This window comes from Cotesia typhae, unplaced genomic scaffold (assembly GCF_013202065.1).
Source record: "Cotesia typhae breed Kobodo isofemale line unplaced genomic scaffold, CoteBio_Ctyphae scaffold_152, whole genome shotgun sequence".
In the NCBI taxonomy this organism is placed as follows: domain Eukaryota; kingdom Metazoa; phylum Arthropoda; class Insecta; order Hymenoptera; family Braconidae; genus Cotesia; species Cotesia typhae.
Genome location: NW_027423776.1, coordinates 2,669,938 through 2,693,256, shown reverse-complemented (window position 1 = coordinate 2,693,256; position 23,319 = coordinate 2,669,938). Strand labels below are relative to the sequence as shown.

Sequence of the window (23,319 nt, the reverse complement as noted above, 5' to 3'; positions counted from 1 at the left end):
GCCTCGCCTCCGTCGAGGAAATATTCATCAAGATTATCTTGACTTACCGATTTATCATACAGCTAAGTAAGAAAAATCATTTTTAATATCTTCGATTAAAATCTGGAATCAATTGCCAGCTGATTGTACATTATTAGCAACCTTTAAGGAGTTTCGAACGGCTTATTATCAATATTTTTTAGAATTGGATAGATCATAACATGTATTCATTGCTATATTATTTGGTGATGATTGAGTGATTGATTGAGTGTTTAACACACTACTTTATATATTATATTAAGATTTTTTATATCAATTTTGGATGGCCACAAGAAGTTTTGACGTCATGGCCAATTAAATAAATAATAATAATAATCATATATATGAAGATTATATCTAATTTTAGACGTTATTTAAGAAATTATGCATAAAAAAATATAAGTTAAATATTTTATTACAATATTATAAGTGCCAATTGATATTATGAATTATGTAAAGACTAGTAAGTAGAAACTTAAAACGAGAATACTATAAGAAAACTTAAAGTAAATAAAATTGTATATCATAATGCAGTGAATATATAAACACTGATAGTGAAAAAGTAAAACTGTCTATCGTTATCATAATATAATAGCATTTTTTGTAATTTTATTTTCATGTTTTAAAATGAATGAAAGTCAAATTCAACAAACTATCAACTTTCATACAATTAAAGTTTATCAAAAGTTTATCTCGTTTCCATTGAAAAACTAAATTTTCATCATTTTGATTTAAAATTTATATGAAATCAATATAATATAAACCTAATATTATGTTGAATATTAATAAAAAACTTAAATTAAAACGTCATTATGTTGTTATAACATTACGGCCATATTATTATCATTATTAAACTTTGTCATGTCTACACCTAAATAATTAAAAAGTGCTATTTTATACAGTTTGAAAGTATGTAAATTTAAAAAGCATTTAATACTCTGTATACCTTTGAATGACACTCATTATAAGCGTTGAATATTGTGAATCATTTTAAGACCTTAATTTTAAATGAGCGAGAACCTTCAATCAGATTAAATACAAGCGGGACAATGTAGGCCGTATGAAATAGAGTAAATTTATGCCCCATCAAATTGAGTAAATAGAGAGATTTTTAAATATTTAATATAATTTAAATGAACTAAATTTGAAATTGTCTTTGAAATAAAACCTCTAGGTCTCGAAAAAAATTTGATAGATTCAATCAGATTTAATGAATCTATTTCGTTCAGATTAGATCTCATTAGGCTTTATTGGATTTTATTTTCTCTCAGGCTATTATTCTTTAATGATTATGTGATACATTTACACTACATATATGGGATCAATAAAGCTCTAAATCTGTAAGGCTCCTGTATAGTTATATATGTTTAGCTTAGCACTATAAAAATTGCAAGATTTCTAAATTTCGTTACTTTATTAGTTTTGTGATTTGGACGCTATGATGGATTGATTTTTTCAATTAAATTGTTTATTGTTGTTTAACAATAGCGTTGGTTACTGCGAACTTGATCGAAGTTAATAGATTTATTCATTCAAAAGACATAATACCGTCAGAAATTTTAAAATGAATAATTATTTTGTTCAATTATATATTTTTTTTACCTAGATATAATACTCATTTAAAGGAAATTCCATGGATGACATTTTCTTAGTCCTGTAATTAATTACTTCAGAAAAAATTTTGCCTTAGGGTTAGTAGTTACTAGTCAATAGTTTGCTACCCTTAATGACATGGTTTTTCCTTAAAGTAGAAAATTAAAATAAGTATTCCATGAAAGTGACTGGTCATCTTTGTAGAAATGATAATTACTAATGCAGGAAAATACCTGAAAAGCTTTTATTAGAAATATATTATTTTTGTTAATTAAAAAATATAAATAATTTGCTTACGTAAAATTTCGTTTTTTTCTATAAAAATTTGTTTTAAAAAAATTGTAACAAGATCGCACTCGACTTCGAAAAAAAAAAAAAATTTCTAAAATTTTTTTCTGAATTTTTTTTTGGTGATTTTTCAATTTATCAATGAAAAAATATATGTATATATGTAAAACAAATTTTTATTCAACACCATCGCCAATATAGTTGGCATACTTAACTCCATATTTAGTTTCAGAATACGAAAACATTTCGACCATCGCATCCACCTCCATTTTCCCAGAAGACCCTTTATGATTAGCAGAACACACATCTTCATGCGATTGATACCATTCCTGGAACTCAACAGTATTTGGTTTTTTTTTCCAATACTCACATAGCTTACAATATGCACTTTTAATGTTTATGTCAAGAATCTTTCCAGTAAAATAGCCAATTATAGAAGAAACTCCAAATGACGATGTATATCCCCGTTTTTGCCAGGTTCCATCTTCCGATACAGTTAGATGATTTATATCTTCATTTTCAGTTGTTGGCATTGCTTGCTTTTCTTCATTCACAGCTTTCGTCATGAAGGTTTCTGCGACGGTTTTACTACAATTCAAAATTTGTTTCAGTAAAATTGTATGCGTAGATTTATCTAAAAAAGACGGCATGTCGATCAGGCCGCAAAACTTGCACAATCCTTCGTATCCTATTCCTAGTATTCTCATTACAAAAATGAAACGTCTGTTTATTTCATAAGAATGCCCAACGAAAGAACAGGAAGGAATATATTCATTTCCACAGTTATTACATGCAACTACAATTTTGAATCCCAGCCCACGTGTACTTGCTGTTTGAAACACTACATTTCCATCACATTTTTACATTTTATAAGAGCAGAAATTGCAGTGAATACCTGAATAAAATTTATTATTCGAAATTCAGTACTGCTGTCTTCAGGTACATCATCTTCAGTGTTTTGTTTTAATTTTTTAGAAGATGTACTCTGAATACTTTCATCACGTTCGGCTGTTTTCGGATTAAAAACATTCTTTCTTTTGACTGAACGCGACTTATTAATTTTTTCAGAACTCCGAAGTTCTCTTGAAACCTTTCTAGAATCACGTCCCATGGTTAATAATTTAATTCACTTGAGAAATAATTTATCACAAAACTATCGACTGATCAGTGCAACGATTACAGGTATACTGGCAACCAAAAATTATTTTTCAGTTCTTGTACTACCTACAAATTGTGAATATATATATATATATATATATATATATATATATATATATATATATATATATATATATATATATATATATATATATATATATAATTATACATACATTAAAATGGGGAGATATTCATGACAATGAAACCCGAAAGGTCGGTTGCTTGCAGCTGTTTCTAGCTACCTGCTCTCGAATGCCACGTAGCACCCGAGTGTCCTTTGGTCATTGTTAAATAACTCGAAAAGAATTTGTCGGATTCACTTCAAATTTTCACACAATATTTTTAAAATATTATACTTTAAGAAAATGCAAAAAAAATCGATTTTTTGAAAATTCTGACTACCCCTAACCCCTTAAACAACTTTACTGATCAATTTCAAAAACTATTCAGCTCTTGACCTCAAAAAACCACATCGGTTGCTGCCAGTCCGGTCAAAATCGGTTGATTTGTTCGTGAGTTATCGTGGTCGAAAGAAAAACGAAATAAGTATTTTTTCGGAATTACTCCGAAATACCTAGTTCGATCAATTCAGATTTAAAGATTATTGTTGAGGCTTAAAAAACTGCGTCAAATGCCGCCAACCTCATGAAAATCGGTTCATTTATTCAAAAGTTATTGCGGTTTGAAAATTCAAAAAATATTGTTTTATTAAACCACTATCAGACTTGTGAGCTCGGAAAGCTCAAAGTGACACGCAAATTTACTAAGTGCAATTTTGAGCGCTTAGGTATGGAATTAGCGGGAAGTTGCTGGGATAGTCTTTAGGGTCAACCGTTTTTCTAATTTTTTTCCTTAGGATGCGTGAGAAGTGTAACTTTTGAAAATTTTTGATTAAAAAAATTTCAAAACTAGAATCTTATAACTTTAAAATTCTTTTATCATATTTTGATATGAAAAATATGGAAATTTTTTTTGGATCTTCAATTTTAACGAAAAGTGAATGTCTAGAGAGAATAAAGAGTACTGTCTTTCCAAAATAGATTAAAAAAATCAAGATTTGGCAAGGCATACATCAAAACCGTATACAGTTTATCACTTAAAATATAAGAATTAATTAAAGAAACGTTTAACACATGATTTTAAAAGTCACGACTTACCTATAAACTCAATCCGTTGTTTTTAGCATAATGTAAAAAAATTATTCTTTTACATTTAAGATGCTGAAATTAACTGTTCTCAATTTTTTAGATTTCCATAACAATTCAATTAATATGAAAAAAAAATTCTTCTCATAGAAATTAAAAAAATTACAAGTGCAAATTTTTAGTAATGTTTTTTTAAAATAATTGATTTGCTGTAAAAATTCAAAAAATTGCCAGATGTCTGCTGATTTTAGTATCATTTACATTTTCATATAAATTGTAGTCATCAATACGTGTATACACATGGGATATAGGATAGCGGGGATCCGTTTCATTTTTTTTTGCTTCCTATTTTCATACTATAAAATGTAATACTAAAACCTTTGGATGTAAAAGTGTGATTGGGCTTTCTTTTCCTTTATAGCTTACAGTGTGCGATTAGAATCTCTGACACGTTTCAAGGGTTTCAAATATGGAGATAATACCCTTGAAAATAATCGTTTCAACAAAATTGTAGTCTTTCCACTATCGTTATTTAATCTGTAATTTCGTTACCCCCTCTACAAAATTTAAGACCATTCTCTGCTTAGAACAACTTTACTCTCTCAGCCCTACTTAGTTACCACGCTCAGACTATAAAATAAATTCGTCTATAAATAAAAGCGAGACAAAACATACAGAGTATTAGTACAATATGTAAATGTATATACATAATATTAACCTCTGCGTCTCAATATAATATTCTCAAAGCAGTACTAACCCGGTTTTTCTCTATGTATGTGGCGACATCTGTTTGCATTTGAAATCAACTTGTTTTGATGATTTATTTTTCACTCAATATTTACTTTGAAAATATCAAGTGTGGTTATTATAATATATTGCAATAAAATTTAGAGAAGTTTGTGTCAAATGTTCACTAAAAATTGAAACATTTATATAAATAATTTCAATACATAAAAATTTCTTCTCGATGAGAAAATTTTTGATTTTAATCCGCTGTAAAGTAATATAATTTTTTTCATAAATTTTCAATATTTTTATTGACATAATATAAACAACAATGCCAAGTGACTCAGATTCAGACCGAAGTAATAAATACCGAAAAAAGCATTATCGACGATCCAGGTTAGACTTTATTTAGTTTATAATTTTGTACATGAGGCTGAAGTTAGCATACACTTGACAATTTTTTTTAATTTTTCTTGAAAAATGAACTAGGCATAGAAAATTATTTATAAAAATGTCATTTATAATTTTTCTAAGCTTCTAGAAATGAAATTTTTAAATAAAATTTTCTTGCTATAATTTGTTTGTTAAAAAAATTCTAAAAATTATCAGATGTCCCTCGACTCTCAGTGTCATTTTTTTTCATGAATTATATTGATTAATTAATTTATTCAATTTTAGATCGAGCAGTTCAGATTCATCCAACAACTCGTCAAATCATAAACGATCTTCAAAATATTCTAAATCTCGACGTCGATATAGATCTCGCTCAAGGAGCCGTGACGATCCGCGATCTAAAAGTAGTTACAGATCTTCTCCAGGAAGTTCTAAAAGTAAAGACAAACGGAGATATAAAGATCGACGAAGATCTAAGTCGATATCACCTGTGCGACCAAATAGAAAGATACGATCACCATCTCGCGAAAAGTCAACCAGTCGCTCAAGTAGCGTTCATTCTAATATTAAAATTCCACTAGAAAAAACTGTTAATATTCCAGTTAAAGGTAGTTATAACTTTATATTTTTTAATTTTTCTACAGGATGAATCCCTCATTTACTTTATTATTATCTATTATACTAACTGTTATACAATAGGAATTCATTAGTTTAGGCTTTCATTGTAATTGAATAATTTTTTAAACAAAAATTGAAACTATTTGATATTGTTAGAAAATTCTTCTTCTTCTTCTTCTTCTTCTTCTTCTTCTTCTTCTTCTTGATGTTGACATCGCAACATCACTTATGTTCTTTTAATCATACTGAATTTTTGACTTTAATCAAAGATAAAAATTTAATAGTTATATTTTTTCTATAATATCAAAAGTTACTTTTATAGTTCTTAAATACACTAAAAAAACTTTTAAAATGACTTGACATGTCAGAACATTTTCAAATTGTAAAACTGGCTATTAAATTGATTTAATTTAAATTGAATTAAATTGAATTAAAATGATTTGATCACATAGTCATTTGATTAATAGTAGTTCATAAGCAATAATATTTTAACCAATATTTTTTTTTGTAATTTTTCAATAGAATATTGTCACAAAAAGTAGAAGAAGATTGAACTAAATTAAGAATGAGATAAGGAAATTTAATCATTGAAAAAAATATATAAATTACTTTTCACAATATATTTTACATTCATATCTGACAGCACATAAAATAAGAAAATATTTCACATAAATTATTAATTCACTTTTTAAGATAAGAATGTTTAATTAAAAAATTGCGGCCATTCATTGAAGTTTTATAATATCAGGAATTCCATTGTATGAATGAATCAATTTTTCCTGCAATCCCTGTCTTTTTATTAACTATGCAAAATTTTTTCAAATCAACAAAAGTTGAGTCACTTGATTCATAGTCGAACGCATCCCTTATCAGTATATCGCTAATAATTTTTAACCAGTTGATGTTAAAGCGAATTACCGGTATTAAACATTGAAAATTATTTTAAGATAACAGAACACAACATCATAATGGACATGAGAAGAAATTAATATAAATTGTTGTCATATTTGTTATTGCAATGTGACGTTATGTTGAGAACCACAATACCTTTATTTTATAATTATTAATTTACTTTTATGCTATTCTTGCCTACTACTAATTTCTTCATTCTAAAATATATTAAGAGTATGTTATTGATGTTTGATTTTCCTTTACAGATGAATTTACAATCGAACCACGAATTAAGGAATCTATATTAGATGAAATCAATGCTGACAGTTTTGTACCAAAAAAATTTACTTCCAACGCCCAAATGAAAGAAAAAAAAATTAAAAATCATGTAATTGATCTCACAGATGACAATGTTAAAGTACCAACAGTATCTAATTCTTCAGTTGTTTCCGAAAGTATATTTCATAGCTCGGTAAGCATTTAATGATACAAAAATGATATTCTGCATATTGTTTATAATTTCCTGCATAGAACTTGAGTATTAACGTCTATGATAAGTTGAAATCAGACAATTTAAGATTAATCATTTTATCTCCAATAATAACCAATCAGTTTAATTTCTAATCCAAATTGATCTATAATTACCTCTTTTTAAAATTATCCAACTGGCAATTGTTTACTGTCAGCTGAATTTTAAGCAAAATTTATTGAAGAACTCAACTAATTTTTATATATTATTTAGATAAATAGACATAAATTCATAATTTCAATGCAGAGGATCTAAAAATTTTTTGAAATTAATAACAATATTTTCTTTTTTATAGATTTTAATGGATCAAACAGTACGTTTTGACAAATGGGTGAAAAAATTATACAATTTACGACAAAAAGCTATATCAGATTTATTGTCTATCACTTGACAATTGTGTAATTAGATAAGTCAATATTTCTAATATTTTCTTGACTGAATAATATCTAACTATTTCATGTAAATTGAATTCGACATAATATTATAATTTAATAAAAAAAACATATTATATTATTTATTTAACATCAATATTTATTCATCACTTTACAGTGTTTTATATTTTTGTTACTTTTACATTTATAAATTTGTTATAAGAGATACATTTATTAAAATAGTATATATAAACGTTAAAATAAATTAAGATTATATTACCTCAATAGTTGTTTTTAAACTAATGTTACTTTGGATATTTTTTTCTTAAAACTATGGAATGAAAGAGCATAATATAAATTCTCAATATTTTATTTTTTATTTTTGTGTCAATTTGGGGAATTGGACTCTTAAAACTGCCCATAATTTCTGACGTGAAGCAGGGTAAAATTCATTTATGTACGAAAATTCAAAATAAAAATTACATATTTGTATTATATACAATAAATAGGTCATGATTATTTATCAAGTAAAGAATAAATTTGTATCTTTACAAATGATCGATACTCGCGCATTGGGATAAAATAATTAATAATAGTTAATTCAGCCTTGCATTATATAATTCAGTATGCTACTAGTCGATCACATGTTACATGATTATATCTAATATAGTTTAAAATTTTTTTGTTTTACTAATTTTGTGATAGTAACTTATAAATTACCATCAATATTCATATAATATACTCGAAAATCAAATACAAAACTCAAATATAAATAAATATAAAAACAACGAAATAAATTGTAATGTGAGCACTCTACATTCATAGTGTAACTATTATATAAAATTTCTACATTTTTGTGACTTAGATGCAGAAAGAGCATAAGAGTACAAATATTCTACTGTAATATATATTACGTGATTAATTTATATAATATTTAATCATCTTTACGTGTCTCCTCTTGCACTTCTGCCATATTTGATATATCATATTCAATAATATTTGTACCAGCAAAATGTCCAAATATAACACCATCAATACTTCGTTTTACTATTCCAGCTAAAAATATTAAAGTAGTTATTATTTACTAACTAAAAAATGTTAAAACTTTTAATACCATTATCTAAGAGATAACTACAAGACGATGAGCATTTTGAATTAGGCCCAGAAAAATATTTCAAACGATCCATTAATAGATAAAATTACGGAATTTAGAAATGTAAGTTATCAAACTAATTTTTTAAATCTGGGTATGCAATTTTATCACGTATAAAATTTCAGTAAGATCTGCCGGAACTTGAAAAATAAAATAATTTTTCAAAAATTCTATAAAAGCTCATGGGCTCGTTCAAGCTTACTAAGTTCTTTGCTGGACTGAGCTTAGATTAGTACACTTGGCATTGTTTTCTTATAGATATTCTTTAGAGAGGATGTAGTTGCTTTTAGTTTTTGGTACATGATCTGCTAAGATCTCCCAAGAGCTTAGTAAACTTGAACGAGCCCAATTTAAAATTTACGAATATTCTATTGTTGTACAATAGTTAAACAGTAAAATGTCGAAGAAAACGATTTTCTCAATTTTTAAGTTAATTAGCTAAATCTGAGAATACTAAATGTTTTCTTTGGTTGAGTGATACTTTTCTTTTTTTTAAGTTGATAGATATAAGGTAAAAGACTCAGTTATTGACACTGGCCTAGTTGTTTGACATTTGCAATTTTATTCTAATTAAAAAAATAAAATAATTTCAAAAAACCAATTATCTTAAAATTTATAATTCAAAAATCATATTTATTAATTTATTAGAGTTGATTTGTTTTTTTTAATTAAAATAAAATTGTAAGTGTCAATAACTAGGCCAGCGTCAATAACTGGGTCTTTTACTTTAGAGCTTAAAAATTTCTAGGGTATCAATACCTTCCCGGGACTTAAATATCCATCAAGTATGTTATTAAAATATCTATCTAGGACCAAATCTCTATGCTCGTGGTTTGAGATCTAAATTACACTTACCAGTATTATTTACTTTTTCAAGGGTGTATATCGGCATTTGTTTACATTCACGTGCAATGTATGTCCCTACGGTAGAACGATCACAAATAGCTGGAAATACCGCTTTCATTGTTTCACGTACAACTTTTGTATTAACTTCATAGTATCCTAAAAAAAAAAAAAAAAAAAAGAATCTCATTTGCAAACAATGTATAAAAAATAAAAAATTTATATTTTAATTTATATCATTTACCATTGTACATTTTGTTTAACAAATCGTACATATTTTTCGGTGGTAAAACTTTATCACGATCAAGTGCCATAACAAAACAAGAATGACCATCAAGATCAATAATTCCGGTTAGATTCTGAAAATAAAAATAAATAAACAGATTTTGATAAACATTAATCAGTTACGAATCAAGTATAAATTATCAACAAAAAAAAAAACAATATACAATGTTGAAATCGTGTATAAAACGTCCTTGACGTCCATCACGGAAGTCTGGTACTTCAATTCCTTCATAATGTCCGTTTTCTAAATCCATTTCAAAACATTCTTGAAAAAAGTCTTTGCTTGAATCTTGGAAGAAATTACGTATAGTATTTTGCGCGGATCTATCAAGAACAAGAGCCTCTTGTTCCGTATCTCTGGCAAGACTTTTGAATAGATCACTATCAGATGGAACGCCGGCTGACAATTCATCACTAACAAATGGCAATTTATTATCCATGCGTTCGTATGGAATGCTGTACCATCCAGTGCGGAATCTATGCATCTGCTCGCGAGCATAACGCCTGTAAATACATATACCACCAAGTACACCAATACTCATACCCAGTAGGGCCGTAAATAATAGGCAGTAAAGTGTCATAGACTTAGAAGTGAAATTAGCTCTTCGCAATATTAAATAGTGTGAATGTCTGCCCATATCCCGCTGTTGCTGTTGTTGAGAACTTTGTGATTCTACATCACTCTGAGGATTGTGCTATTAAAAAAATAATTTAATTTAAATAAAAGTTTTCCAGCATGATTATTCATCCTATGACATGTGATATCAATTTATGCATGTTTTATGATAATTCAGATTAAATAATCGTTTATGGTATTTCCAACAACGCCCTACTGCATTTTATGTATTAAAAATATCTAAATAACATCCGTGGTTATTATTAGAAATTTTTATCTCTTGTAATAATATTAAAACGACATCGAAAATTAAATGCTAACAATTTAATAATGTATACTCTCAAATTATTGATTAATTTCTTACAATTAAAAGATAATTACTTAATTGAATTATAAATTTTAACAATAGAGTATACAAAATAAAAATATATGCATGTATATTATGTATGCGCGAATAATTACATCTTCAGAGATTATTTTAACATCCAAAATATTTATCCAAACAATCAACTAAATTTAGAGTAATTTTAATGTGTAGTATTTTTTATTGTAATTTTTTCTTCTAAATACCATAAATTTTAATCAATAACTATCATAAACATCCATAAAAAATCGGTTATTAAAATTGATGAGTCCATTGTCTGGATAAATACAAACCAATGGCTGCTCCATTTTATCCACAGGCTTCTTTTCGCCAATAGCTTTAGTAATGACCGTCATCTTGACGTTTTATTTATCCCACTGTATAATAATAACTTACATCCACTGGAGAAAATATATTATTTTATAGTACTTATTAAGTACTATAATTATTTTATTTAATAATATTATACCGAGAATAATTCTTGAATGTAACTCACAAACACGTTAACACACCACTTGAATTCGATTGATCGAATGACATTCGCGCCTGTCTGAATACACCCCCACACATATGCAAAAACTCTTACTCTCAATCCCCTCTTATCCAAATAAGTATAATCTAGATCACCATTATATCTTGCGCTTGCGCAAAAATGATAAAAAAATTTGGAAAATTGTAAAATATTATTTTTACTCAGTCTAATTTTATTAAAATTAATTTTTTTAATTGTATAAATGTAAGTAGCAAAGTAAAATTGGGTGATAGAATACATAAACTATTTTTACCATTGTGTATTTTGAAAACATAATAATTTAATAAACAAACCTATAAAATTTTCAGATATTATTATATTTTTACAGTTAACTTTCTAAGAATATCGATTTATAATTTCTGGCTTATTCTCTTTATAACCTTACTTTATACTTGCTTTTTAATTCAAGATTATACAGACAAAAATATAACACAAGTATTGACAGATATTAAAAAATTTTTTGGAATTTTATATCAATTAAATTATTAAAAAAACATTTAATTAAAAAGTTTCGCATGTGAAAATTAATAAAAATTACAAGTGAAAATTTTTAGAAGCATTTTTTTATTGTAATTAATTTGTTAAAAAAATTTTTTAAATTGACTGTTTCTGTTTTTTTTATATTTTTTCTAAAGTCTCGTATTTGTCCAATAATAAGTCAATCGTGTTAATTAATCTGATGAATAATAATTATTGCTATTAATAGCCAATTGTCACTGGGAGATTTCCCATTCGGCTTAATCTGATGTATTTTTAATTATTATTAGGACATATCTATTCACAGGTAAAAAATTCCTGATAAATCCACACCACGTGAATGTAAGGGCCTTATATTTATAATTTATACTTAGAAATTAGTATTAAATTTTTTCACATTTATTAATGCAAATTTACGTTTTATAGAGTTTAATATTATGTAAAATTAAGTACATTTTTCGAATTAGACCGCCATTTTTCCGCAATAGTAACCTAGTACTACCGTCCAGTGTGGCCAGATCATGCGATTTTTTTACCCCCACTTTGTACCGCTTTCAATGTAGTCAGATGAGAGTGTCCTACAAAGTGGGGGTAAGAAAAGAGCACGTTCTGGCCACACTGCTACCGTCTCGCCAGTTGTCATAAGTACTTGTTAGAAAAATGATAAAAAAGAGTTTACAAAGAACAGAGTCAAATCTGTCAAATATGGAATTGTTCTATTCAATTTTTCAATGATTACAATGATAATAGGTGATCAATTTTTTTATCTCACTTGAAGTATTAAATAAAAATTTTTAATCAGTTTTCATAATTGATGTCTAATTTCTAAATCTTAAAATACTAGAATCGTGAAAACATAATTTGCTTCATTAACATAAATTACTAAAATAAATAAAAAGTTAATTTTAAATCATTTAAAACTGCGTAATAAGGGATAAGACGTATAAAAACTTACTACAACGTTTAATTTAGATTCAGGAAAAATAATTACAAAAAATTAAGATATATATTAGTAATGTACATCTAAAGCTCATCAACTTAAATTAGAATGTAATTCGTCAAATATTTATACTTATGAAAATTAATTTAGCAGATGTTTAATAATCTTGAGAATTTTTTTAACAAATAAATTATGGCAAAAAAAAAGTAGAAAAAAAAATTGACATGTAGAAAATTTTTAAAATTAAAAATCTAATTTTTTATAAATAATTTTTCTAGAAAAATTTTTTTGTTAAATGTAATTAAAAAATATTCAAGTGACTGCTAACTTTAATGACATTTATATTTCAGTAAATTATAATTTTTAATTTACGGATTTGAATAATTTGAACAAATTTTTACTTGTAATTATCCAAATATGAAATTGTATATTATGAATGCTAAAAATTAAAATTGATTAATAAGTTAAATTAAAAAAATAATTATTCAATAATTTTGCCATCCTTTGAATCAATTAGTCAAATAATATAAAATATTTAATAAATAACTTCTTAGAAAGTTTTTCAACGATATTTTTCGAGCAAATATTTATTATATCTGATGTATTTTGTTCTTTAAAAAGAAAAAAAAATGATCATATCTTTGAATCAATTGATAAAATAATTTAAAAATTTTTTAAAAGATAAACAATTTTATTTTCAACTATATCATGAAATGTAAATTGAGTAAATTGAGAACTCTTTCGAATGTTCCAAACCCAATATCAATCGGTCACATTCATTTGAAAGTATAGGACATTTACACACATATATCTATATACAGACATCCTCTCGGAAATAGTCAAAATTATTTCCAGGGCCTCAAAACGTCATCTACGTCATCTGACAAAAACTTAATTTTCATGATTTCAACCGAAAACAGTTATGTCCTAAATTTTTTAAAAAATTATTATTTTTTAGGAGGTAGATGAAAAAATTAAATTGATAAAAGGAATATCTATCAAGTTTTTTTTTTAGTTGTATTATAACTTTTCCATAAATCACTAACAAGAGTAAGAAAGACAACCTGCGCAATTGTTATATTCTTCCTTATATAAAATTGAGATGAAATGTATGTGGCATCAAACTATTCGTAACGTGATTGGTCGAATATATCATGAGCACGAAAATATATGCAAACGCTATAGTAAGGCGCGCGCTTGCGCGCGCAAATTTGAATTCTAGTGTTTAGAAATTTTACATATGGACCACATAATACTGAAGTTAGCGGTCAGCTGTCAATTTAAAAAATTTTTTTAACAAACCAATTACAATAAAAAAATGCTTTTAAAAATTTTCACTTGTAATTTTTATTAATTTTCACATGTGAAACTTTTTAATTAAATTGTTTTTTGATAATTTAATTGCTATAAAATTCTAAAAAAATTTATGTCTGTCAACTTCAGTGTTATATGGACTACATATCTAGTTATACTCATTCATAATTTTTTTACCAAGCTTAATAAAAATTATTTCAGCCGAGATTTTACTGCTTAAAAATGATAATATTAATTTATCAGCAATTTGTCAGTATAACGGTGTAAATTTCACTCTATCTTAAGCTCAATAAAAAAAAGTAGAAATGATCATAAAATGATTTAGTGTCAGTAAATCATTCGAAAGCTTTAAAACTATCAAAAAACATACTTAACACATTTACGCTTAAGATGTGTAATAAAAATGCATTTAATCTTTTTAATGGTTAAATATTTTTATTATTTTTAAAAGCTAATATACTGTTATATTATCATATTTGTCATGTAAGTACGATAAGTAAATACTTTTTTTTTTTTATTTTTCAACACGAAATATTTTTTGAAGTCGCTTATAATTAAAAGGCTTTAATTTGCGTTCTTTTTAAAAATATTTATTTTACGTAATATTATTCAGCGCCAACTTATTTTAAACTTTAAAATCCATTGAGTAATATTATCAACGAAGTAAATATTTTTAATTTGTAAAAGTTGGAATGTGTGAATTGGCTGAGTTTATGAATGCTGTGAGTAACTTTTTCTTTTTTTTTGTTTTTATATTTTTTTTTTCCTGTGTAGACAACGTTAACTCTGATGGTAGTATTTCTCTGGTATCTCTTTCTCTTTTTGACTCGAGCGTTCTCGGTTTTCTTTATCCACCGATTCTTGAGCTCATTGAGTCAGTTCACGTTCAGTTCGTCAGTTACGCGAGGACTGCTGTGGATGTAACATTATACTATAGTTTATTGTAAATAAGAAAGGAATAAAACAATGGCGTCTGCAAAGAGAAAGCAAGATGAGAAACATCTGAAAATACTTCGTGAATTAGTATCACAACCTGGTAATAAAGAATGTTTTGATTGTCGACAACGAGGACCAACATACGTCAATATGACTATTGGTTCTTTTGTATGTACTTCATGTTCTGGTCTACTGTAAGTACTTCCTTGTATTATAACTCAAATAATATAATTATTTTCAGCAATCTTACTTCTATTCGTTCAATTATGCAGTCTAGGTATATATTTTATTAGAGGTGATATAAAAAAAAAAATATTTCGTCGTTTTAAATTTGAAATTCTTTTTTTTTTTTAATTTATTTAATTTACTTGATGCGAAATATTGTTGAATAGTAAAGTATTATTAAAAAAATCTTTAAATCTTTTCAAAAGTCAATTGACAGCTTATTTCATTGTTCAAGTATTTTGCAACAGTCGTAAAGAAGGTCATATACGTCAGTTATATGCAAGATCAACAGAAATTTATTCATTCAATACAAAAACAATTTTTATTAATATCATTTTTATTTATTTTGTAGAAATAAAAATAAACACTTATTTTTAATCGAGTATTTTAAATAACTGAATGTTGTATTTAATTGAAAAAAAAATTTTTTATGATTCATGTTTAAGATTAATCTTAGAAATCATAGCGTCTCAGTCGACAGAAATAGGAAACCAAGTTCGTTAAATATCATGAATATATATAAATATACACTTGAGTCATTTGGTGTAGTGATAAAATGTTAACTTTCCAATATCGTCATGACTTAGACTTGTAAAGTAATTAATAATGAATAATTTATAAATATTTTATTTTCAAATGAATTTATTTAAGTTAGTCATGCATTTCGCTGTTGAATTTATACAATAATCATATAAATTTATTATCAAAAACCTTTTCAACCTTAGATAACGATATTGATGATACATTTTTAATAAAAATAATGATTAAAATCAAATAAATAAATTTCCTAATTATTTTTTTTTATTTATTTATTTATTTATTTATTTTTTTTTAATATTTATAGGCGAGGCTTAACACCACCACACAGAGTTAAATCTATTTCTATGGCAACATTTACTGCTGAAGAGATTGAATTTATAAATCAACGTGGTAATGAACACTGTAAAAAAATCTGGCTGGGATTAGTCAATTCAAATACTCCGATTACTATTGACACTAAAGATGAACAAAAAATGAAAGATCTGATGTCTGCTAAGTATGAGCATAAAAGATATTATTTAGATCCATCGATGGCCAGTGACAATTGTAATAATCAAAAAGTACAATCAGCATCTTCTGATAGAACATTACGATCAAATCAAACTAATGTACCTCGAGTGCCACATGTTGGTGTGTTACCAACGTTAAGTACACCTAATCAAAAGAAAAAAACTACGTCCGAGCCTACTCCGACATTTACTCCAGATTTTGTAGCTGATTTTAGTCAAGTACCTGATCCTTTTATTAATTCTACACCAATATCGCAATTTCCAGGGCCTATTCAACCACAAGCTTCTTTTGCTAACTTTGACAACAATCCTGCGTTTGAATCTCCTAAGAGTAAGCTGAAAAAAAATTTATTTATTTTTACTTTTTTTTTTCGAAAGAATGATCTGTTATTTTAATTTTTCATTAAGATTCATCAAATGCATTCAATTCAACTGGAAAATTTTTATCCAACTTTAATGGCGTCAACTCACCACCTTCCGAAGACCGATACGCTGCTTTGAAGGACTTGGATTCAATGATGAAAAAAACTCAATTGAGAGAAGACACGCAGGCTCCTAAAGTTGCATCTACATGGATTGCAAGTAACACAAACAGTAAGTACTACATTTATGTGTCAATTAAAATCAACCGATCACAAAGGATTTAATAATTTTTCTAAATCTTGAACGCTCTTACAATACAGCTGCAAACTCATTTTGGACAAACATGGATCAAACAAACCATTTTATTTCTAATCCATTTACGGGAAATGATTTGTGGAAACCATCAATTCATGCGATTAATAATAGCAATAATAACAACAATAATAATAATAATAATAATAATAATAATAATAATAATATCAACAATAATAACACGCAACCCTTGGATAATACTTACTACAATTCTGCAAATCCATTTAACTCAACGCTGTGCTCCACAAACAATGGTAAGTTGTATTATATTTATTAATTATTATCATAAATAATCGATTTTGAATTTAGTTTTAGAATTTCTTATCTTCAAATTTTTAAGCTTTTAAAATGTTAGAAAATTGAAATTTATTTTAAATATAAAAACAAATTTATATGTTCCTAATATGAAATTGAGACATAATGTATGTAGCATCAATCATAAGCATAAAAATTTATGCAAACTCCATATTCAGGCGCGCGCATGTTAAATTCTAGTACTTACATATTTTAAATAAATTTTGGTGGACAGGATTTAATACTCCAAATAGTACAGATGTACTTACATCTAGTCAAATGATGACTCCGCTCTCCGAAAAAGCCTGGCATCCAACTGTACCACTTTCTCAGGCAAATCCTTTTATGGTGAGTAATGTAACTGTCCGTATAGTTTTGATAAAAAAGAAAAGGTTTGCATGTGTATTGATAATACTATATGTGTTATCATAATTTGAATACTCGATAAAATGTTTTTTTTTTTTTTTTTTTCTCATAGGTCGGTACCGGAGTAGGAAATTCAACAAGAAGTTCGAACAATCCCTTTTTATGATTATTAAATTTTACGTTTTTAAACAAACTTGAGAATGTAACGCTAAACAAACATGTAGTGTAAGTGGATTCCATTACATAATTTTTGACGGCATTTAGTGCCATTAATTTTTATTTCTTTTTTTCCATTATTTATTAAGCACTTTTTCTTCCATGACTGTCATTCTTTTATTCATATTATATTATAATATAATTAAAATATGATTTATTTATGTATAAAATAATACACGTTAAATAAAGATTAATATTTGTTACCAATTTAAAATTAATTTCTTTATATTGCAATATCTCTATTTTTACATTATTTTTAAATTAAGTGATAAGAACAATCATAAAATAATAAAAGTTGTTCGGAAGATGATGAATCACACTTAAATATGATTTATTTACTTAAAAACTTTCTAATAAATACAAAATCACAAATGAACACTTAGTCTTTGTTTTTCTCTTTAATCAAAAATCGCTAGATCCATATAATTAAATATAGTATCAGCGTATATAATAATTGTTACACTTGCAGGCTATGTTATTTTTTTTTAATAATATATTAATAATGATAACATGATTAGTCGTATCACTGTATACAATTACATTGATTGATATAAAAATGAGAGATTAGAGAAGCCTTCGTGTTAACTATTAATAGATATCACGTTGCTGTAATAGCTTAAATGTTATTTTTCGTATATAAATTTATTAAAAAATTTTTCTTACGAATTTTTTTTTTCTTGTTTTTTAATTGTTTTGCTAAAAAGTTGGAAGCTCCAACAAGATCATTGCATTATTAGATTATTACTTACTTGTAATAATAAATTAATTAGCAATAGTTTTATAAAATAATAAAAACACTAATAGATAAATTTTTACCAATCATGTTAATTGTTATGTATAAACATACGAGATATTGATATTACTAGGCATGGCGGGTAATCTGCATTGACAATCCATTGAAGAACGCTAATGCGACTTTTATCATTTATTATTTTGTTTTATCTAGCAACCGTTGCTATTAGAATTACCTTTCGGCAGAGGACGCACCAAGTATAATTTTTCACCCTGCTTATTGGTATAAATTGGCGCTCGTTGATAATGATCAACCAATTGATCAAGTGTATGAAATTTTCTTTGGCCAATACAATAAAGTGCCCCTTCAACGTGTACCCTAAAATGTTTATTTCGTCCAGGTGCTTTTAATGAAACTGAATAATCTCCCATCTATAAAAAAAAAATATATTAACAAATGAATAAATATATATTTATTATAATTATAAAAAAAAAAAAAAAAATTAAACTTATGTAAAGTCAACTTACATTAGTTTCACTATCTCTAATAAGAAAATCGCCGTCGTGGCCATGTTGATTAAGAAGAGTGTCACATTGAGATCTTGTTATGCTGCCGTAATACCAGGGTTTACCAATAAGATGCGGTCGATCTCCAGGATCAGGCCTTCGTTCAAGTGAGTCTCCGGTGCTAATTTCACTAGTCGTCATGCCACGATCGCGATACGGTTGAGTCAAATATTCACTGAGCTCTTGTAAATAATTGCGTGGTACAAGACCAATTTGGCCTTGTCCGTTTCTCGCTTTATACCACTCAGGATCTGCTGGAGGACGATCAAGGATCTCTAGTCGGTCACCTTTTTCAAAAGAAAGCTCTTGGTCGTTGTTAGACGAGAAAGAGTAGAGAGCGACAACAATGTCAAGAACGTTTTCGGCCATAGCATACGTGTGCAGCGTATCGTCAGCGTCACCCTCTTCTTGAGTGTAGTTGGAGGGAAACCAGCCCGCCTGAGTGCCACTCTGGCCTCTCCACCAGCCATCGTTGCTCTTCTCAAGTATGAGGATTCGCGTGCCCTTGACCAGCGACAACTCATCTGCTTGTTGTGCTTGATAGTTGTACTTAACAACCGCTGTACCTATTGCTTCACTAGGATCGGCTGGTAATCTTCTTGCCATTATTGGTGATTCGACAGCACGTGAAGGTGAATTACCGGACGGTAAGGTTTTTGAACCCGAACCCTTTTTAACCTTCTTTTTTATACTGTCAAACAGGGACGGCTTTTCCTTTTTAACATAATTACTCGGCACGTAACCAGCTTGCCCGCGTGCACTCTGCACTCTCCACCAGTGTTTAGAATCATCTAACAACAGATAACGTTCATTTTTCCGTAAATCCAACTCCTGTGCTCCCTGAGCTCCATAATCGTATTTTGCGACAACGTAACATACGTCGTCTTGATTTGTCTTGCCTGAAAATAATAAATAAAATTAATTTTTTTAATCACTCAATACTGTTATTTTAATCATATTATTAAATAGTTATTTAAACAACTATCATGCTTTAGTTTTAATAAATAAATAAATAAATAAGCAATATAAAATAAAAGCAAATAAAATGCAATTACAAAAATTAAACGTACCATGCTTCATGGCTGCCATGTGCAAATGTAAATATTTTTATGTCCGAGACCGTCAGTAACGACTTCTACTCATGTACTACTCGTCTGAATCGCAAATCTGCTTGTGTCGTCGGCATGAATAGTGCAGACAATCATTCTTTAACTATTTTAATTTTTATTATTATCGTTCTTTTACAGATTTACAATATATTGTTTCAATACTTTATTTGTTTTTCTCCTTTTATTAAATATTATTCTTTTTATTTGTTTTTTTCTTTTAATATTATTGCAACATTAACATTTTCCTATGTTTTAATTACCGATGGATAAACTGGCTATTACTGATGCTTTGATTCAGGATCCATTTGTAAGATCAGTCCAAACAAGTGTCTAACCATAACTTATGAAAAAGAAAATCAAATAACAAAATTTCATTATTATTTTTTGTTAAAAAATAGTTTAGTATTTATATTAATTCTAATTTATTTATAATAATAGAATTATCACTAAATTTGATTAATCGTCCATGAGTAAAGTTAGTATCTCTAACTATGAAATTGAACCGATTGTGATTTAAAATTTTTAAACATTTTAAACTCATATATTAATTTAGTAGTAATTTTTATCAATTATGTTTTTTTTCTAATTTTTCTAATTGAAAAGCATGTAATAACATACGAAAAAATAAAAATTTTTAAAAATACACAAAAATGATTTTGATAATACATGCAACAAATTATAACATGCAGTACAAAATCAAAAATAATATGATTCACATGAATAAAATGATAAACTAATGAGTCATTTAAATTAAATAAGTATGTAATTACATGAATATTTTTTTTGTTATTACTTATTACTATATTTCTACAATAGTCACTACATAATATATACAGTAAATGTCTAAACGATTACAAGCATTCGTTCAGATAATTGTACGAATTTTACATATTTTTCATATAAATTTTCTCAATTGTATATTAATTACAAAAAAAGATTACTAAACTAAAAAAAAAAAAAATTATAAATATTTCAATAATGAAATATAAATAATAATAATAATAATAATAATAATAATAAATGATTTGTCTGAGCATAAATAACTTATCAATGTGACAGCAAAATCATCTAGAATACTGATCAATGTAATAGCCAAACTTTATGATACTTATCAAATATTACAGTAAGTAATATCTACGATAAATATTTAACAGAACTGATAATAATATGTCTTACCAATTTTTAAGCTCGACATATTCCTGCATATAAACTTCGTTGAATGAATATTAGGTGGACAAGGCTTGTTTTCCCCCACCTCGTGAAACGACAGCAGCAGCCATCAAGCGACTCTCTAGAATACGGGGGGATAGGGAATCGACTTTCGTTATAGGAATTAACTGCAAGGGGAATAAAACAGACAACTGTAGTAGAATTAGGGAAAAACTTTTATAGATTATATCAACAAAAAAAAAAAAAAAACTTACAAACCAATAAATATTTTTTGCACAATTGTCATCCACGCAATCTAAATGTCAACATCAAAATTTATTTAAAAATTTCCTCGTGGTCGGCACTTTAAATTAAATAATAATTTACTTTCACCTTTAAAATAATATGCGGTAATTATTTTTGTATTACTTCTTTAACTTTATTGTCCTATTAAATGAATGATATAATTTATTTTCACAGTTATTATTTATAAGTTTTATAAAAAATAACTTATAATACACCACGTAAGTTGTAAGTATAATAAATGTTAGTATTTCCAATTCTATTTAGAAGTTAACGACCCCTCCCACGAAGCCGTAAGACCCACCCTTGTTAAAAACTAAGATCAGCGATCCCCAAATGAGAACCAGTATGGTCCTGCGCTACATTTAGGCGCTTCTATACTTTATACTATACTCTACACCTATACTGATGTTGTCTGTCGTCCCGTCGCTGTCGCAGCAACAATTTCTCTTTCCGCTATCTTTCCTTATTGTTTTTCCTATAGGTTCATTTTCATGATTTTGCTTCAATTAAATTAGCCAATCATCGTTGATCTATACAGGAGAATGGGCTACCCTTAGTTTGTTATAAGCGAAACTTACCGAAAACTAATATATCCGAAAAGACACAAACCGTGCTGTCATCTATCGAAAAATTCTTTTTTCGACTGGAAACGATACGAAGAAGCAAAATTCGATTGGACACATTCCGAAAAAAATATTGACAATTATAATAAATTTTGTTTATCAGAAAATTATTAAACCGAAAAGACAAAATCCGAATCGTCATTGATAGAAAAATCTTTTTTCCGTTTCACAATAACTGGAAAACTTAATTCTCGATTGGACACTTTCCGAAAATAATATTGACAACTTTAATAAATTCTTTTTATCAGACAATTATTAAATTGAAAAGACAAAATCCGAATCGTCATTAATAGAAAAATTTTTTTTCCGTCTCGCAATAACTGGAAAACTTAACTCTCGATTGGACACTTTCCGAAAAATTGTCGCATTCAAAAACTGTAGATAATAAAGAAACTCATTTTTCCTGCTCAGCAAAATAACCAGTGGGTACCGTAGAAATTCCTGGTTGAATCCCTGATAGCCAGCGCTTTCTCAGTAAGTGTTGACTCCCAGCAGTTACGGTTAAGTTATACATCAAGTTGGCGGTAATTCTTCACTCAACAACAGTTGTAAGCAAATTGACAGAAATCTACGGCCGCAACTTGAATACAAGTTAACAATCAAACTTGTAGTTAAATTTCCTTTCAACTTTACTACAATTTGAAGGAAATACTTGTACAACAAGTTTTGACGTCTATTTGCAGAGTAAGTTATAGGTAACTAATAGGTAATCGCTCGCTTTGCCAACTCTTTCCGTCAAGTTTGCTTCAAATTGCGGACGTAGATTGACAGTAAGTTATAGGTAAGGTGGCTATCAGGGTATAAAATATATTTTTGTA

The 23,319-nt window shown here is 27.3% G+C and overlaps 4 protein-coding genes across 5 annotated transcripts; 2 read left to right on the top strand and 2 right to left on the bottom strand.

The window, feature by feature from the left end:
- The first annotated feature begins 5,041 nt into the window (after window positions 1–5,041).
- Window positions 5,042–7,876, top strand: LOC141535779 (uncharacterized). Its single transcript, XM_074255887.1, has 4 exons — window positions 5,042–5,324; window positions 5,607–5,929; window positions 7,097–7,302; window positions 7,655–7,876. The coding sequence occupies exons 1-4, from the start codon at window positions 5,260–5,262 to the stop codon at window positions 7,748–7,750; spliced, it is 690 nt and encodes a 229-aa protein (XP_074111988.1). The 5' UTR covers window positions 5,042–5,259; the 3' UTR covers window positions 7,751–7,876.
- Window positions 7,865–11,548, bottom strand: LOC141535778 (uncharacterized). The gene is made up of 5 exons (XM_074255885.1): window positions 11,285–11,548; window positions 10,176–10,706; window positions 9,971–10,085; window positions 9,739–9,885; window positions 7,865–8,786 (listed from the first exon to the last, which is right to left on the bottom strand). The coding sequence occupies exons 1-5, from the start codon at window positions 11,345–11,347 to the stop codon at window positions 8,665–8,667; spliced, it is 978 nt and encodes a 325-aa protein (XP_074111986.1). The 5' UTR covers window positions 11,348–11,548; the 3' UTR covers window positions 7,865–8,664.
- Window positions 11,549–14,959: 3,411 nt separating this feature from the next.
- Window positions 14,960–18,229, top strand: Drongo (Arf GTPase activating protein drongo). The gene is made up of 6 exons (XM_074255974.1): window positions 14,960–15,384; window positions 16,260–16,795; window positions 16,873–17,058; window positions 17,148–17,393; window positions 17,669–17,781; window positions 17,912–18,229. Exons 1-6 carry the CDS (start codon window positions 15,221–15,223, stop codon window positions 17,963–17,965), a joined length of 1,299 nt encoding a protein of 432 aa, XP_074112075.1. The 5' UTR covers window positions 14,960–15,220; the 3' UTR covers window positions 17,966–18,229.
- Dock (SH2/SH3 adaptor protein dock) lies at window positions 17,911–22,174 on the bottom strand. 2 transcript variants are annotated; one of them, XM_074255975.1, is made up of 6 exons: window positions 21,966–22,174; window positions 21,848–21,888; window positions 21,600–21,760; window positions 20,385–20,763; window positions 19,276–20,213; window positions 17,911–19,179 (listed from the first exon to the last, which is right to left on the bottom strand). In XM_074255975.1, exons 4-6 carry the CDS (start codon window positions 20,401–20,403, stop codon window positions 18,958–18,960), a joined length of 1,179 nt encoding a protein of 392 aa, XP_074112076.1. In that variant the 5' UTR covers window positions 20,404–20,763; window positions 21,600–21,760; window positions 21,848–21,888; window positions 21,966–22,174; the 3' UTR covers window positions 17,911–18,957. The 2 variants fall into 2 exon arrangements, with proteins under 2 accessions (XP_074112076.1, XP_074112077.1); XM_074255976.1 differs by having other exon boundaries at window positions 21,852–22,174.
- Window positions 22,175–23,319: the final 1,145 nt, after the last annotated feature.